This window comes from Meleagris gallopavo, chromosome 2, assembly GCF_905368555.1.
Source record: "Meleagris gallopavo chromosome 2, MGAL_WU_HG_1.1, whole genome shotgun sequence".
NCBI lineage: Eukaryota > Metazoa > Chordata > Aves > Galliformes > Phasianidae > Meleagris > Meleagris gallopavo.
In genome coordinates, this window is record NC_139405.1 from 75,698,054 (window position 1) to 75,716,722 (window position 18,669).

The 18,669-nt window shown below is 39.4% G+C and overlaps 1 protein-coding gene across 1 annotated transcript in view; it reads right to left on the reverse strand.

Moving 5' to 3' along the window:
- The window catches only part of ZNF292 (zinc finger protein 292), a 55,782-nt gene that overhangs the window by 27,168 nt on the left and 9,945 nt on the right, over positions 1-18,669 (reverse strand). Inside the window, exon 2 of the mRNA XM_085217672.1 lies at positions 676-830. Coding sequence (XP_085073798.1) covers positions 676-830 — 155 coding nt within the window. The remainder of the gene's footprint in view (positions 1-675; positions 831-18,669) is intronic.

The window sequence follows — 18,669 nt, forward strand, 5'->3', positions numbered from 1 at the left end:
AAAGACTGCTCCATCTCCAATAACCAAAGACATTCTTTCTCATATGCAGCATTCACTATGAGGAAGGAAAGTGTCCCCCAGCTGCACTGGGGCTGGCCAGGATGGAGTTCATATTCTTCATGGTAGCTTGTATGGTGCTTTGACCAAAACAACGATTTTAACAGCCATTTTAGCTTCTGTTCCACGCTGTTCATAGAGCATCAAGGCCCTCACTTTCAGTGAATAGACTGGGGGATGTGCAAGAGACTGGGACATGGCGCATCCAGGAAGATGACCTCAACCAACCAAAGAGATGTTCCATGCCATGTGGAACATCTTGCTCAGCAATAAAAGAGGGGCAAAAAGGAATTTACAAAGGTTATCCATCTTTTGCAGAGGAATTGGTTGAGCATCAGCCTACCTGTGAGAAGTGTTTAAATCTTGTTTTGTTTTTCCACTTCTCACTTACTTATTAAATAATTATTATCTTGACACAGCACAAGTTTTCTGCTTTTATTATTCTTTTCTTGTCCTTCTCAGCAAACAGCTGCATGGTGCTTAGCTGCCTACCAGGATTAACCCACGCCACCAACCTATTTAGAGTTTTTATAATAGTAAACTGAACGGAGAAAGCATTCAGACAGTGAAAAGTTATTACTATACAGTTTAGGTTTAGTAAACAAAAAGCATACTCACAGTGCTAAACGTTCGAGCACAAAGGCTACGTTTTCACACTCAGAGGTAAGATAAGGTCGTGCTTTAACATAACTTCGGATAGCCACTGTATACACCTCCAACAGGGGCAGAGGATCTTCTGATGTTTTCCACTTTTCCGCATACTCCAGCAAGGTCTGTTTAGGGAGAGGAAGAAACACATACAAAGTTTAGGAACAAATTCAAGTTTTTAATTTTGTACTCCTCACTAACAAGACTTTCCTCCTTAATGATTATATTTATTGCCTTAATAGGAATTATGTAGGTCGCTTCAAAAGTAGTGCCTCCTACTAATTTCCATGAAAACAACAGATACAAAGGGCATAACAAGAGCAATTGATAAAACAAAATTTCAGCTGCAAAATGCTATTTTGCAACATAGTCATCACCATTAGCTATGCACTAATAGCTATGCTGAACAAGACTCTGCATGCCACGCTTGTCAAAATCTGCAGCAGTGGAGGTGACCTGCTGTCACCATTGCTGAAATGCACCACTCACTGCAGCACTGTGCTCACGCCCTCTGTTTGGCCTCCGTTACGTTCAGCAAGCTTTGATGAATGTCGATAGGTGCTATTTCTTCCATACGGAGGAATTCAATGCCACACCTTCACTTCATTCATGCTTCCATGTCAAACGCCATGTTTTCAGACTGCCCCTCGGCTGCCATCTGTCACATGGCAATAACAAATAACGGAATATTGACCGGAAGGTTTAAACATCCCACCAACATTCAGCTCTGACACAGCAGCCCAATATAATAAAACAGAAAGCACTACCCTCGGAGCAGTGATCATAAATGTTTTCAGAAATGTATTTTTTCCATAAAATACACTGTTTCATTAAAAATTGAAACTTACCCCCCCCACCCAACAAACTAAGAATTGCTCACTGATCATATAAAAATCAGATGAGTGACAATTTCCCCCCATCATAACACCAGATGATTCTGTCTGCATTCACATTTTCTGAATATAAAAGCCTAAAGATCAAGTCTGGAAACACAGATAATCTTTTTTCTCTCCCACACTCATAAATAAGGCACTGAAATAAACATTTTTAGATGCACATCTGTACAGTTTAGCTTCTAAAGCAAGTAAATCAAAGCATTATCTTAATTTTAAATTCTATACTTTCAGGAACAGTTTTACCTTTTGTCTCTTCTGCCATCTTGCCAAACTAAGCATTTTGAAGACTACAAATATACACCTAAAGCTCATTAGTTAAAAATCCACTTTCCTACTTGCCACGTGAATAGAAAAAAAAATGATTTAGAAATAAAACAAGATAGAATGAACTAGTTAGAATAGGACTAACTAGAACATGCAACTCTGCAAGGATGGGAAAATCACCACCACCATCAAAAGTACAGAAGGCTTCCATTCATGTCAGGGAGGTCAGGGGAACTCAGACACACATTTAAGTTGGAAAAATGAATATGGTTCTCACATCAACATACAAAACTTTCCCCTTAGATCCCTGCTCTCAAGCCTAGGGCAGCATAACTGGTAGGCAGACGACTTCTGCACTATTGTGGACTATAGTCTGATGCATTAAGAGGATGGGTGTTGCTGTTTACTTTTTGGGGGTGTAACAGAAATCTCACAGTAACAAACAGCAATTTACGTCATCCAACACCCCATTCAAAGAAGGAGCATTAGAATTAGCTGTTCTGAGTAACACCCTATGAGGATACTCATCCCTGTGAGTGTCCTGAAGGACAGAGATCCTACAGCCTGTAAGAGTAACCTGCTCCTGCATTTGACTAATGTTTACTGCGGCTCTTTCCCACCAGTATCATAACGCAGCCCCACAAGTGCTGAGTAAAGGGACTGATTTCCCCCATGGCTGCACCCATGTTAATACACACGCACGGGGTGGGCTGCTCAGCTCTCTATCCAGCAGTACAGCAGGGCTTTCCCAGCAAAGCTGCTCCCCAGCAGTTGGCCACAGACTGCAAAAGCTCAGGGCGTTCCCTCCCACGTGCAGGGCCTCAGCTGAACTCCCTCAGCCCATTCCTCCAGGCTGTGGAGGTCCCTGTGAGTAGTAGCCCTGATTTTCAGCATGTAGACTGCTCCCATCAATTCAGTACCATCTGCAAACCAGCTCAGGATGCACTGCCCTCTCATCTCATTCACCAGTAAAAAGTCACAGAGCTTGTGCTCCAGCACCAAGGCCAGACAGGATGCCACAGGCAGCCTGCTGCCACCTGGACTCTGTACTACACATCACGGGTCCTTGAGACACACAGTTCAGCTACCTTACTATACTGCCTGCATAAGCAGCCTTTTTCATGGTTTATAAGGATACTATGGGAGACAAAGTCCAGGGCATTGCTGATATCAGGTAAAAAAACAAAACAAAACAGCTACACAATGTTAGCTGCTGTCCTCTCATCTGCAGAACCAGCTATTTCTGCATGGAAGGAAACCAAGTTTGTCAACATTAAGGTATTTCACATAGCTCCTGTGGTCAAGGCCATCAGTAAAAGTCACGCTTTCTCTTTTTATGTCAGATGTAATTAAAACACTTTTGACAACATTGGTTCAACTCTGTCGAAGTTTTTTTCCTAGAGGAGACAATCAGAAATAGTCCACTGTACAATAAAGCTTTTCTGCTACAGAATGTCTCATATACCTGAATAAAAAACAATAAAGTGTGTCTCAGCTAATTTGAACATGCAAATATTAAAATGTAACTTTTAATACGCAAATATAACAATATTAGCAAACTCTTTATGCCTGGGATATAATGCAACTCAAACTATCAAATTAGACTTTGAGCAAGCCATCTTTGCTATGTATTAAAAAGAGAACAGAACATTAATTCTTTGGGAAAGACAAGTCGGTCACATTAAAAGGCAAACCAAAACTAAGTTTATTCCTGTCCTCTACTCTTCAGTTTAACGCAACTCAAATTCAATACTGCCTGGCCTATGTCACACATCTGTCCTGAGTTAGCTAATGGTAGCATTAAGAACATGCTTAAAATTCTCCTGTTTGCCAGTATCCAAAACAAACACTCAGTAAAAAAAAAATCTGTGTTAAACTGAATCAGAAAATGTTTCAGAGTGTTGTTTGCAGTCACAATACCACAGCCAAGTTGCAGCACAGACAAAACAAAATACTAAGGGTATTCCAGTCAAGGACATTACAGGCAAAAAAATTCTCATTTTTTCTGGCAAATAAGCTGCATTAAAACTGATTTTAATTTAAAAGGAAATCTCAAAACAAAGTCACCTTTAAAAGAAGTTACATACTCCACCTTTTGCTGCAGCAGAAGACAGTTTCTGCAGCACCCAGTGTTCCCTGCTGGAATCCTGGATCTCAAAGGAATATCATCTATTTTGCTCTCACAGCCAACACGATCCCCTTGTAAGAGCAGATAAAAAAAGCACCGCAGATCATGGCAGAGCAATCAAGGGACAGCAAAACACAGCAGAAGCATGAAAGAAGAGACAGCAAAAGAGGACTGGATAAACAAGCTAGCAATATTAGCAAATGTGTATTTCTGTATCATATGGCAATTTGGACCAGTGAGCTAGAATAATCAGATCAGAACAAGATTTCAGCTTCATAGGATCTTCAAAGAAACTCCTGTCAGAAGTCCTTCTCTTCCCGAATGCTCGTACAGCCAGATGTACTCTGATTTCAGTTACTGATTTGTCCTAGATGACATGAGTAAGGATGCTAGCAGTAAAACAGCCAAGTTGAACAAAACAGCCCACCTTACTTTAACAATGAACAATAGAGCTTATCTAATGTTATGCTTTTATAAAAGAAGCAATTCCTCCTCCCAGGTGAAAATATAAAAACCAGCTGCTGGTGACATTTTGAGTAAATGAGAGACAAACATAGTAATAAAACATTCAGCACAGCTCTCCGTTCATTTGGATTCTTAAATAAGCCAGGAAAATTCATCATAGTAGTATGGAATGCTGCCTTGCATACCCTGCCATTTAGTTTCATTCAGCTGATTGCTTAAACCTGATACAGTGGATCTGTCCATCATCAATCTGCCAAATAGTTTCTGCCAGTAAGATAAGTTTGCATTTAGAAAGTTGATATAGCAAACAGGATTCCTCGCTTGATATCAGAAATGCTAGATTTACCTGTTACTTGATGTAAATATGATTTAAGGTACAGCACATCTACATCTTCAGAAGTCTGCAGCAAGCAGCCAGATTAATGCAATCTTTGATGTGGTAAAGGACATTTCAAAGTTAGCTACCAAATCAGAACAGCATATTCTTAAAACCTCCAAGTATGAAGTTTAACAGGAGAGGAAAGAAAGGGTACAAGGAAGGAGAAGGAACTCTACATCTCCCCACAGATATAACTTAAGCAATTGGTTATCTGATAAGCAGGGCCAAAGAGGATTCTCACCTGGCACTGCAAAGATAGACAGCAACACCTAACAGAAGAAATTAACTGCCCTCCTGGAGAGATACTGAAACAAGTCATGGTAAGTGACGATGGAGACAGACAGGCATCAACCAGATCAGAGGATCTCAAGTTTCACAGGGCAGGAAAGAGCTCGCAGGTAGTCAGCATGCTGAAAAGCTCCAGTGAGGCACTACTGGAGTCTGATCTGAGTATGGGAGACTATTTAAGACCACAGGCCCATTATGACAGGTAGTCATAGACAGATAGATTATGACAGCCAGAGCTATTCCAGGCAACTAAGAACTTTACAAAAGCACTATGTAGTCATTAATATCAGAAAATTGAAGAGGAATTACAGAAGCACCTGCAAAACCTACAAAAGCCCAACTAACACCATTCCAATCCAAGTCTAGCTTAGTAAGTTGAAGCAAACAAAATTTTATTTTGAAAATACATTTAGAAGTAGTTAACCAAAATAAAATTAAATTTAACCAACAAATTCAAGTTGGCAAGTTCTTAGAATCCATCATCTAATGAAAACTATTTGGCATGCTGGTGGACACTATTCTTTTAAAGCAATGCAAACAGATTCAGACAAACTATATAAAGCAGGCAGAGAGGCTTTCACTGTAATAGTGGCACTAATTTCAGCATTAAGTAGTGCTACCTGTATTTCATATAGATATAGATCAGCCACTTCCAAGCCATTATATGAACTATATTAAGCACTTACGCCCACCACGCCCTTCACAAATACTCTTCAAGTATGACAGATTTCCTTGTCTGGATGTCCTCAGACTACACAGCACTGTCAGTATACAAAGAAAATCAAATTCATTGTTTTGCTTAATGAATCATTGTTGCGCTCTGTTTACAACCATAAAAAGCAAGACTCTTACCCCAGCCCTGGGCCTCATTAAGTTATTTATCTCCCCAGTTAGGACATGCTTGTTAATCAAGCCAAGTACTGTGTTCAGGGCACAGCAGCAAAGTTCTGTTCCTCTGTGAGACCAAAAGTGCCTTTTATTTCAGCTGCAGCTTACATGGTCAGGAATGTTCTGAAAATGGAAGCATTTCAATTTGTGCAACAAAAATCAATATACATTATACATGTGATTTAAACTGTGGAAAATACAGGTAACGTTCAGACAACATCTTTTATCTTTCTCAGTCTTTATCAGCGTGCTTACATAAATATTTCACAGCAGCAATGCACCCACCAGACGATGTGTTTCTACTTTCAAGTATTGCATCCAGCAGCATCCTTTGCTAAAATTAGCCCTGCAGTACCAAAGCAGTGTTTCATACTAGAAGAAGGCACTGTTTACTATTAACTGGAGTTTCACATGTCCACGCCTACATGCTTCTTGAGAATCTGACCCTAAGATTTGATTCTTTACCTCTTAGACACCTGGATACAGGCAAGCTTACTTAAGTATGTTAAAACATGCCTCAAACTGTCACTTCCATTCCTGCCTAAGCCCAAGGGACTAATAGAGAGAGAAAGTGACAGACAGCAGAGACACAGGTCAACTGTGCCTCTGAAAGCACTCCTGTAACTAGCAAAATGTCTATTTCAGTGGCTACCCTCAAGCACGTTTACACGAGCAACAAGCAACAAGCACGACAAAATCGTCTGGAGATGAGCCCATAAGAGCTGCACACAGTGGCAGCAAGAACACCCTCTGTGAAGGCAACTTGGAGGCAGTGGCAGCAGCCGCTGCATTACAAGCAGTAAGGCTCAGGAGTGAAAGCGCCGCTTAGTCAGATCATCCCAGTACCTCATGTTCACATGGAGCTCATGAAGGCAGGGCTCACCTTCAGCTGGCACAACCCTACGACCTTCTCCTCCAGAATCTGTCAGTAACTGACCCAAAAACACAGATACTTTCACAGGAAACAGCAAAACAGGCTGGTTTCAGAAAATGGGGCAAGCTTTACGCAAAGATCCATTCACAGCTTGTATCATCAGACAGATCACAAGCAAACTAAAGCGAATTGAGGATCCTGAGTTTGCTATCATCATGCATAACCTCACTAAGCAGCATGGTGCAGCTGTAGGCACGTGGTGAAGGGCTGCCAGATTCCCTCTCTGGGCAGAAAGCTGATACATGTGGGGCTTGTTAGTGGAAGATGCCAGGAGCTGAATGTCAACAAAGATTGCCAGCACTGATGCCAAAAGATGTAGCAGCCTGAGTGAAGAAACTAAAGCACTGCAGCAATGATTCTGGAACACTTTTCTTGACAAACATCTTAGGAAAGACAAAACTTCCACATACCCAAATACTGGACTGGATGGGGCAAGTGCACAATCTCTAGCAACACTTCAAGGGTAAAGAAGTTTTTGCCTTCAATAAATGTACATATAATTCACATACACGCAAATACACATCATATTAGACAAGCTTCCTTTCGGTTATATTTTTCTTCCTTTAGAGCTACAGTAACTCTGCTATCCTTGAACCAGACTTTTCTTTTGTTACCTGAAAAAATGAATAGGCTAGCTAAGGTAAATAACCAAAGAGAGTACAAGTTTAAAAAAAATAAAAATAAAAAATCAGTTTCAAAGATGGAAGTCTAAAGGTAAGTTGTCTGTGAGGTACTTCTCTAACAACACAAAAAGATCTACTTGAGTTCCTCTATAAGCAAAACTATACTCCCTTTCAAAATCTCACATTAGCTATTACTTCAAAAGACCAAGACAACCACATCTGAACGTTTTTGGCTGACATTCCACGTGGTTAAATCACAAAACTATATTTTACATCTGAAAATTTTATACAGCAAAATACATACTCTGTGGCATACAAGAAATTTCAGTTCAACAGCAGTGAAATAAGCCAAAGTAAACAGGGAATCATTTGCATCATTTGAAAAAGTGCATACTTTTTGGTGGATGATGAGGATGTGGGATATTTATTGGCAGTGGATAAAGCAGGAACAAAGTTTTTACAAGAGCATAGAAGAATTTACAAGTTATAATCCCTCTTATGTACTGCTATCAAATTTGTATGTTCTGGAGGCATGCTACTTAGTATGCAAGAGAGTTCTTGCCAAAGTCTTATACGAATGTAAACAAAAGACCATGCTTCATCTTCATGCTGCAACACCCACTGCTCCTCCTTCTCCAGATAAGACTGCTGTGTTTCCCCTCAGGGTGGCAGAAAGAACGAAACAAAGAGATAAGGCGCTTCATGTTTACTGTATGTGTGGCCAAACCTATAGACATCACCAGGGAATACACTGGTTAACACCTACATGCACTGAACAACAAATCCTACCATACCCACACATCATCCAAATAGCTAAGGTAAAGAATATTACATTATATTAAAAAATAAATTATTAAGATAAGAAAGGGGTGGCACAACTAAGGACCTCACAGATCAGTGAAGCACGTGAGTTAAGCTTGCAATCTTTCACTTCAAACTGCCTTAAATACTCATCCTTAATTTTTAAAAACTGAGCAGACCAAAAATCACAACACTTTTTGAGCAGCAAGTAGCTCAGTACAGGACTACATCTTCTAGATGTACTAAATACTAGCAGCACAAAAGTTACAGGAGTGCTGCTAATTTACAATATACAGCTGACAACAACTACATAAAATGGGGTAATAATTTAAAAATGTGACTATTCAGTATTTAATTTCTGATGTTGTAGCAGATCACAGAATCTCAGAATGGCCAGGGTTGGAAGGGACCTCAAGGATCATGAATCTCCAACACCCCTGCCACATGCAGGGCCACCAACCTCTCGATTTAATACTAAAGCAGGCTGCCCAGGGCCCCATTCCATCTGGCTTTGAACACCTCTAGGGTGTCACATCACACTGACAAAAATTTTTGGCTGACTGTCTAAATCAAAAGCCACCCAGACTTCCAGCATCCTGATGAATTTCCAGCTTCATGTGATATCAGTACTGCAGCACTCACAATTTATTATAAAGCATGCCCTGATTTAAAGATTAGTAGGTTGTGAAAATATTTTGTCACTACTGTATTTTCTTAGAGCTCTAGACTTGAAATAGAGTCTTATGGACTGTGACTACAGAAACAAACTTCCAGTCAGCTTCAAACTTACACAGGACCTGCTGCTCCAGCTGGAAGCATACAGGTTTATGGGTCCAATGAGATTCACCCCAGGGTACTCAAAGAGCCTGCTGATGTCACTGCAAGACCTGTCTCAATTAGTTTTCTCAAGTCTTAGGAAACTGGAGAAGTTTCATCGACTGGAAGCTGGCAAACATTCCAGTTTTCAAGAAGGGCAAGAAAGACGACGCTGGTAATTACAGGCCTGTTAGCTTCACTTTGGTGCCTGGCAGAATTATTGAGAACATTATTCTGCGAGCTAGTGAAAGACAACACAGTCATAGGTTGCAGTCAACTGTTCAACAAACTCAAATCTCTCTTATGACAAAGTTACCCGCCTAACTGACCAAGGGAAACCAGTTCATGTTGTCTTTTCGGATTTCAGCAATGCTTTCACTAACGTTTCTTATGTCATCTTTCTGGTCAAAATGTCCACCATATAGCTAGACAAAAAAATGATGTGGTGGGTGAACAATTAGCTGATATGCTGGATTCAAAGGGTAATATAGCATACGGAGTTACATCAGGCTGGTGGTCACTCACTACTGGGGCTTTTGCAGGGCTCCATTTTAGGGTCAGTTCTCTTTATTTTTCTCATGAAAACTTGGATGAATGACTTGAAATACTAAGTTTGTACATGAAACTAAAATGGGAGGAGCTGTTGACTTCCCTGAGTTTTCTCTTGAGGGTAGAGGGGCCTTGCAAGGAGACCCTGACAAATTAGAGGATAGGCAATCATTAACCACATCAAGCCTAATGAAAGCGAGTTCCATATTCTGCATTTGGGATGGGGCAAATCTGGCTATACACAGTGGGGGACAAAGGACTGGAATGCAACCCTGCAGAAAGGGATGTGGGGGCTCAGGTTGACTGCAAGTTGAATCTGAGAAAACAGCATGCCCAGGCAGTCAAAAAGGGCCAATAACAATCTTGGGATGCATCAGGCAAGCTGGGGGTTAAGGGAAGGTTCTTCACCAGAAGGAGATGGGCATGGAACAAGCTGCCCAGGGCAGCAGGCATAGCCCTGAGCTGCTGGAGTTCAAGGAGAGTTTGGACAATGCTCTGACACCTAGGGTTTGATTTTCAGGTAGTCCTGTCTGGAGCCAGGACTTACCCTTACAAGTCTCCTCCAACTGGGGATAGTCTCTGATTCTAATAAACTGAATATGCCTAGTAATTAAACTATAAGTAATTTCATCAGGCATAAAAGTTTAAATTCTTCCCTTTGCTTTATTTTAGGAGTCTTATCAGTTTTCTGTATTCTTTTGACGCCTTGTTATATTACTACATTGCTTAGTGGAAGAGAAATTAATTTCTCATGCAATTGTTGCAAGTCAACAAGACTAAATACCAACACCCAAAAGTTACTCTCATTCCAACAGACAGATCCAATCTTTGGATCACTGTTTTGGACAGTCTCTCCTGTACTTGCTTCATTTCTCAATTTTTAAATCAGTCTTGTCCCAATTCCATTACATTCAAACAACTCTAATAGGTTTTGTACTACTCTTGAGTTAAAGAAATAACACACTAAGTTGACCTGTGAGATTTTTCTTCCTCCATAGAATATTATAGCCTAGGGAGCAGAAATTAAAAAAAACAACACAGGAAGTCAGATGGGAAGAGACATAACCATGAATTCTGCACTGCACTTGAACCTCCGAAGTTTGCCTTCTTAAGGCTGCAACTCTACAAGATCGCTACAGGAAAAATCTCAAATAATTATTTTTGCCAGTGTTAAGAAACATCAAAGGCCAAACTCTTTATTTTTCATTTTCTCAGAAGTACATGAAAAGACAAATTTCCCGTCAAAATTCTGTATAAGTTTTCAGGCACTAGGAAAAAAAATAAAAACGCAGAGAATCCTCTTAATGGAGCTTGGAATGCCAGAGATGCATGTTTCACATAGAAACAAGTAAATGACCAGACAGAATGCTGAAAAACACTTTTATTTGAAGAAATATATCATCAAACTTTGATGCTATCATTATCTCACTGTAAGATCAAGAGAACTAAATATGCAAATTGACACAACTTAAATACATTTGTTTTAAACAGCTGACTTCTACTGTAGATCTTGTCACAAACTCCTATTCATCGGCAGACAGCACCTTTTTAAAGTGTACAATAAACGTAAGTGAGAGTAGAATCTGAAGTACTGTGAACTGTTTGCTCCATCTAATTACTGCTTAAGTGGTTCTCATCATTTGAGTCACTTTCTTTTCCTATACAAACTGGGCAAATACAAGGCCACATGTATTTACTTCCTTCAGGTCACGAAATACATATATTGTGGTCAGCTACCAAACCACACAAAAAGAGAATATTACCCTGACCTTCAAAAACTCCACATTACTTACTACACGCTTGCACGCTTTTCAGCTCTCATTTCCTCAAATTTCACATGTATTACTTCAGATGAAGAACTGTCTTCTGAATACATACAGCTGCATTTTAAGAATTCAATCCACAACACTAAGTTTTTTTCCTTTGCTGCTTATCTGTGTCTAAGTTACAAAAGCATGCAATGACATGCCAGGTGAACTAGGCAATGCCAGACAACACAGCAGCTGTAAGGATATGAAAATGCTCATCATGTCTATTTAAAGAGTCTTCCTAGGCTAACTGCTATGCTAACTGACTGCTGCTGAATGTGAAGAACACTGACAATGCAGCCATACTTACCCCTGAAGAAAACAGAAAGGAACAAATGATGACATCCCATCCTTCATTACTAGCACGATTCTTTGTTTTGGATGACAAAATGAAAATGCAGTCCTGAAAGTAAGCTCTAACACCCTTAACCAAACTTTAACTGAAATGCACTGTAGCCCAGTATCTAGTATCCTACCAGTTTCTGCATTCTTGTATTATATCTTGCAATATCTTGTATTTCATCTTCCTGGGTTTGACGCTTCAAAATTAATTTAACTGAAGCTCAGACAAGTGAGGTTTACTAAATTTCTCTTGCTAAAATCGTTTGTTTCCCTTCGTGAATGGGTATTTCATTTTGCTGTCTTTTCCATTCATCTCTGTATACCTTGCAGGTAATCATTAACAGAATGTAAGGATTTGGAAGTCTGACTAGCAGGCCTAGATAGTTTCTCCAATATATTCCTTCTCCAGCAAAGGAACCATCTGCTATTCAGGAATGAAAAATAGCTGAGGCAGTAAATTAAAGACTCCCAATGTTAACCTCCAAGGTCTCTAATCTTAAATCAGTTTTCAATCCCCAAACCCAAGTCTGCTTCTCTTTGAAAATATTTCAGTTTCACATTGTTGACTTCTCTTAAGGTACAGCAGTTATGAGTTACAACTAATTGCTTCTGTTTAACTGTGAATCAGATCACAGAACCGCATGGAGTGGAAGGGACATCTGGAGATGATCTGGTCTAATTTCCCCACTTCAGTTCACTCCCTAGAATAGGCAATCAGAAGAAAACAGAACAACATTTGAAAAAGCATGTAAACTTTCCTGGCCAAAGGAGAACAAGGAAACTGGTAAGAGCACAAACCAGTGCCAACAGGAGGTTCTAACTAGACATCAGAAAACATTCATTTACTTTAAGAGTGGTCTGACATTGGAACAGGATTCCTAGAGAAGCAGTTGATGTCCCACGTCTGTCAGTACTCTAGAGGCATTTGGATAATGCCCTCATCAATCTGCTTTAACTTTTGGTTAGAGCTTAAGAGATCAGGCAGTTGGACTAGATGATCTTTGCGGGTTTCTCCCCATTGAACTATTCCATTCTAACAATTTAATTTATAGTAGTATTTCTAAAATAAGAACATTTCTGCATTAGGAAATAAAAGCACCAGGAAACACTTGTTAAACCAATGAAGTTATTGCAGTATCTATGGTTCTGCATGAAAGATTGTTCACCAGTCACACAGACACTCCTCTATGCTCAGACTTCAAAGTCTCTGCCAGTTACCTCCCCCACAGTACACATGTTCATCAAATGCTCTTGCATTCCAAACTGGTATCTCAAAGGAGTCATATCAATGCACCCCAGATGTGCAGCTGTCCAAGAAGGAAGCAAAGAAGGCAACTGTGCAACTCTGCACAAACAATGGAGAACACTGTAGTTCATGATCTTCTAGATGTATTCTCGCTAAGGATGCTCATCCTGATTCTATGGACACCAAAGTACTTTGCAATCTCAGGAAGCTGCAACTGAAGTACAATTTGTACAGTTAGGCCATCAGACATAGAAGCTTCAAAAACTTGAATACCAGGTTGATATGGTCGTTGCCCCAAAGCGCAAGTTAACACATTTCTTTAAAAATAAATACAATAGGACTTTTGAACATTAGCACAGTACCTACAGGAGTTGCATATAAACCCAAAGTATTTCACAGAACAGTGTTAAAAAAATTTTGGATGATTACAATGCGTGAACAGCAATGTGAAAATTAAGCTATTACATGTAACAAAACAACTGCATAGATCAGGGACAGAACAGTAAGGTGAGAAACAAAAAGCTTTTATCAAAGGAGGGGAAAAATCACTGCATCACTGGAAGCGAGACTCATCTTTATGGGAATAAACATGCAGTGATGAAATACTCTTTATTCTTTTTAGGATATTTTTTCTTCAAGGGAAGAAGGAATTTCTCAATTTGCATGCAGAGGTGACAAGTTCAGGGACTTGTAACAGAGCATGGCTACTGGAGAGTAAGCAAGTGCTACAAACTGCAAGACAGCTTAGTTCCTGACAGAGCTGTTGAACTTTGAGGACAAAACACAAGGAACATAAAACTACATCTGAATTGATGTGTATTCTGATTAAGTAGGTAGGTATACAATTTTGATGTTGCCGATGTCTTCTAATGTTACAGCAGTGGAATAAAAACTCTTCCAGGGTAACACAGCTGGTATTGTTTTGCTAGTCCTCGGGCTTCTCATTCAAAGGAAGATCACTTCTGAGGGCTGAGTTTTTTGGAGTAAGACTGTCAGTCTGAAGCAAAACCTCAAAGGTTACTGTAAGCAGTAAAGAACTGTGTGCATGATGAAGGCTGCATCCATCAAATTTCTGGAAAGCTGGTAACAGTCTACTTTGAAGGTGCAGTTTATGGTAGCTTATAAACCAAGCAGGGCTTCTAGCCTCAGCTATTCACCACAACTCATGATCTCAAAGGTCCACAGCCTCTAAACAGTAGTTGGCCTAAGAATCTGATCAAGAATAGTCCTCAAACTTTTTTTTCTTCTTTTTTTAAGCAAAGCAGTTGGGATTACTAAGTGTACATTAGATAAGCTACTTCAGATAAGCCTGAGTCAAGAGGCTTTGGTACTGATGCACCAGTACCAGATGATAAAAATCTTTGTGAACTCTCCCAGCAAAACTCCACCTCGAGAAACCCCTGAACAATCTTTACACGTTTAAATACCGTTGTTCTCAGCCTTAATGAACTGCAGTTCTTAAAGCCAAAGACCACTTTGTGAACTGCTTTCTTTCCTTGTTGTTCAGTGCTCTACCAGAAGATGGAGAACAAACCTTTCATCACATAAAAAGCAGGAATCTTAAAACTTGTCTGTAATTTGCAAGTTCGGATAAGCATAAGTTAATGCTTTTAAAAGCAATCTTTGGGTTAGTTTCCCAAGAAAACGCTACGAGAAGGAAGTTAGAGGCCACTAAGGAATAGCTGGGATGAAAAAAGCATTTACATCCACACTGCAAGACAAGGCTACTGAACTGAGACTGCCAGTCAAGTGGAATATTCAAGGAAAAAAAGACTTGAATAGCTCATGAACTAGTCCTATGTGATAAAGAAAACTCAGTAGAAAGTGCCTAGGTTAAACAAGGCTACCTCACTTTCCATGACACTTCAGGTTTTCAGACATTTTAAGCAGCCACTATGATCGAGATGATTTTCAAAGAGTTTTAAAGAGCAAGCTAAACATCTACATTATCTTGTCTATCTATCACATCCAAGATGTCAGCCCTGTTGAATGAGACATTTTTCTCCATCAGCCTTACAGCAACCCATCTTTTCCTCCCTTTCATGTTTGCCTCCAACACAGAAGCACAAACATAAGCAGCCTGTTTTCCTACTGCTTTTTTAGTTGGGTTGCACTACTGCAAAGTGATTCTTAGAAAAGAATGGATATTCACTACAAACACCAGACAGAGCAGCACTATCTGACATGCCACTGCCCTCACAGAATGCCAAAATAAAGAACCAAAGCATACCAATATAAGGCAACAAAATTAATTTTTAAGTTATTTAGATCTGCGCGTGGAAGGGCCATGCAATGGTTTGGGTTGGAAGGAACTTAAAGATTATGTAGTTCCAGCTGTGGGCATTTTATAACAGACTGACTCAGAACTGTACCTCTAATTCACTTCCAAAACAGTTTAATTAGACAAAATTAATACAAGTTAATTGAATCAGCGTTTGTTTACCAATGATTAGCATCATTATCTTAATTTTGTAGCTACACAAGCACTGAGAGCACCAGCTCTTACATGGTTGGTATTATCATGCAGCATAACCCAGAACAGAGAGAGCAGAAAAACTTTAGCAAGTATAAAACATAAGACTGCATTTATAAAACAAAGGATTACATAATCAAGTACGATCATGTTTTTTTCTAACATGCAAGTAGTATGTAAGTTACAGTTAGGATTAACAAATGATCAAAGAACATCAATGCCCATTTTTATTTCATTTTAGTTCTCAAAGCATTTCAGGATTTTAAGTGGCCACTGTACTACTTTTACTTTGAGTGCTCTTTCCAAGTTGCTTCACAACGATGCTGTCATGCAAAGCACAGCTCCACAAATTCAAGATGTCTTTGGCTGAAGATGCAGCTGAAGTTGCTTTAATTCTAATGGAGATATTGACTTGAGCATAGGAGGACTGAAGCCAAACTTAATTCTATTGCTTACAAGTAGATCACATTTAAGCAATTGTTTTCATTCTTGCAGAACTACCCAATTCTTTTTTCCACCCCTACTACTATTCCTCGGCTTCACTACCAAGACAGCAGTTTCAACCCTCCTCAGAGTTTTTTCCTTTTCTGTCAAGAAGAAAATTCCAACTATTCTACACCCATAAAGATTACAGGGGTTGGAAGGGACCTCAGGAGATCATTGAGACCAACTCCCCTTCTAAAGCATGTTCCCTACAGGAGGAAAACCCCACGCAGACAACACTGGCTGCTCTATCCTGAAGTTAAAAGCAAAGCAAAGGCATGACAGAATTAGTGAGAACTGAATTTGTTGAGTTCAAGAGCAACTCAAAGTGAAGAAAATCACTCAAAGATGCTTATGAACAGCAAAAACTTAAGAACTACTCCATATGAGTTTGCAGGTAACTGCTGGTCCCCTCAAAATTCCACATGACCATACAGCTCTTCAGTGCAATGCAATGCAGAAAGAGTGGATCCATACAGCAAAAGGGCTGGTGCTGAACACCCACATAAAGCTGAAACATTGCCCATCAAACCAGAACAGAGAATAAACTGTGTTACAGTGACACAACTTTCTCACAGCAAAACTGCAAAAATATAAAGACACAGACCTAAGTTTTGTGCTTAATCCTTACCATGAAGAGAAAAGAAGATACACAGCAACAGGAGGAAATCAGGTCCCACACAATTATTTTGCAGTAACTCATTCGTAAACCAACACTGAAGAAAAGCAATCCTGCCAGAGATTTTTGAAGATAACAGTAAGTTCAGAGAATTTTTTTTTCCCCACGAAAAAGTAATTGCTAAAGAATTGATACTAACTTATAATCAATTGTGATGTAATAACAAGAAATAGAGTACATTTGAAATCTAGTAAAAATGATCAACTACCCTGCAGTGAATGATTAATTTTCTTATTCTGTTCAACTACACATTCATACATCAATGTAATAGCAGTCTATTATGTAAAATAAGTTTACTGAATATCATCCCATGAAACAAACACATAACATGAAACTTGAGGGAAAAGATGAAAAGTCATAGGAATAATTATGAGTTTCTTTTTTTGGCTCTTGCCTAAAAACATTCTCACAAGTAAATCTCACCGTGGCTCTGCTTACCGTAAATATGCACTAACTAAACAGATGTTAATGCTTCTGAAGATGCATGGATTACGTGAACTGCCCCCTCCTTTCTCTACATTTATTTGTTATATAAGGCTGCCATAATCTTGATGGTTCTTCACAGCTACTTCACCGTAACTCACACCTCCTGGTTGCACATCTCTGGTGAAGAGACCTGGGACCAACTTTAAGAAGAATCCGTATAATGATGATAGACAACAAAAGAGCTCACCCTTAAGATTAACTTCTATTGGTAATGCCTGTTACAAGTCAGTTTGTAAGGATACCAGTGTCCCATGCCTCCAGCACACAAGCATGGGAAGCTGAATGGATCCCTTATCCAACTGTTTCTACTTCACTTGGCAGATAAAGTAACAACAATAACAGAAGGAAAAAAAAAAACAACTAGGACCTGCTTTCTAATGCATGTAACTTTCAACTACAGCAAAGTGCTGCTGCCCCCAAATTACAGATATTTAACTAAGCCAGATATCAGCATGCAGTCCAGATACTGGATTTCTAAGGCAGGGTCTACACTGGAACAGAGTTTGAAAGAAGCATTTATGTAGATACAGAAGCAGCAGAAAGGCTGTTTCTGGGGCTCAAGGCTGCTACAACTCTCAGAGCAATAACTGTGTCATCTACCATTCCCAATAAAATACCACACACACACACACAAAAAAGACAGCAAGGATAAAAGTCAACTCTTTGGAAAGTTAATTAGGAGCCATGGAGCTTTTTGTTAGCAGATAGATGTTTCTCTCCCCACATTTCTCAAAGGAGCAAGCAATCGGCATGTTTTTCATCTGGGCACGCTGAACATGCTGCATGAGCTCAGACTGCTAAAAACAAAGTAGACAGGCAAAATAAAAGGTGCCAGATCTCCCATTATTCTTGAGTCACTATTCCGATTAAGATTCAAAATCCAGCTAGTTTATAAAACAGAACTAGAATTGCTTAAAAAATGAATGGACAATCTACAAACTGTTTCAAAAAGTAATTATTTTAAATTCCATGAAATGACTTCATTAAGCCTCACTCTTTGCCACACAGCAACAGAAATTATCTTTTTTTTTTTCTGCTTGCATGTAGACTTTTAACATTCTGTATTCAACATGTTCTTTCCAATTCTGTCAGCAGTTGTGATTTCTCACTTGCACCCCTGCATGCAAGTGAGGATGGAATAGACCTAGGCTATGTTTCTCTCTCAAGTTTTCATTCAGGTCTCAACTTCACGTTGCTTTCCCAACCTTTATGTATTATGTTTAGTTAAAAACAATATTCAGCAGTTGGCTAATAACCAGGCATTTCTGGAATGTGCTGGGATGCTCATTACAGTCGACTTTCATCCACTGCCAGGAAATCTAATTTACCTATTCCTTAATTAACAGACTGGCATATGGACAGAATAAAAATAGGAAGACATCCAGAAATAACTGTATCTGTTTTGAAAATACATGA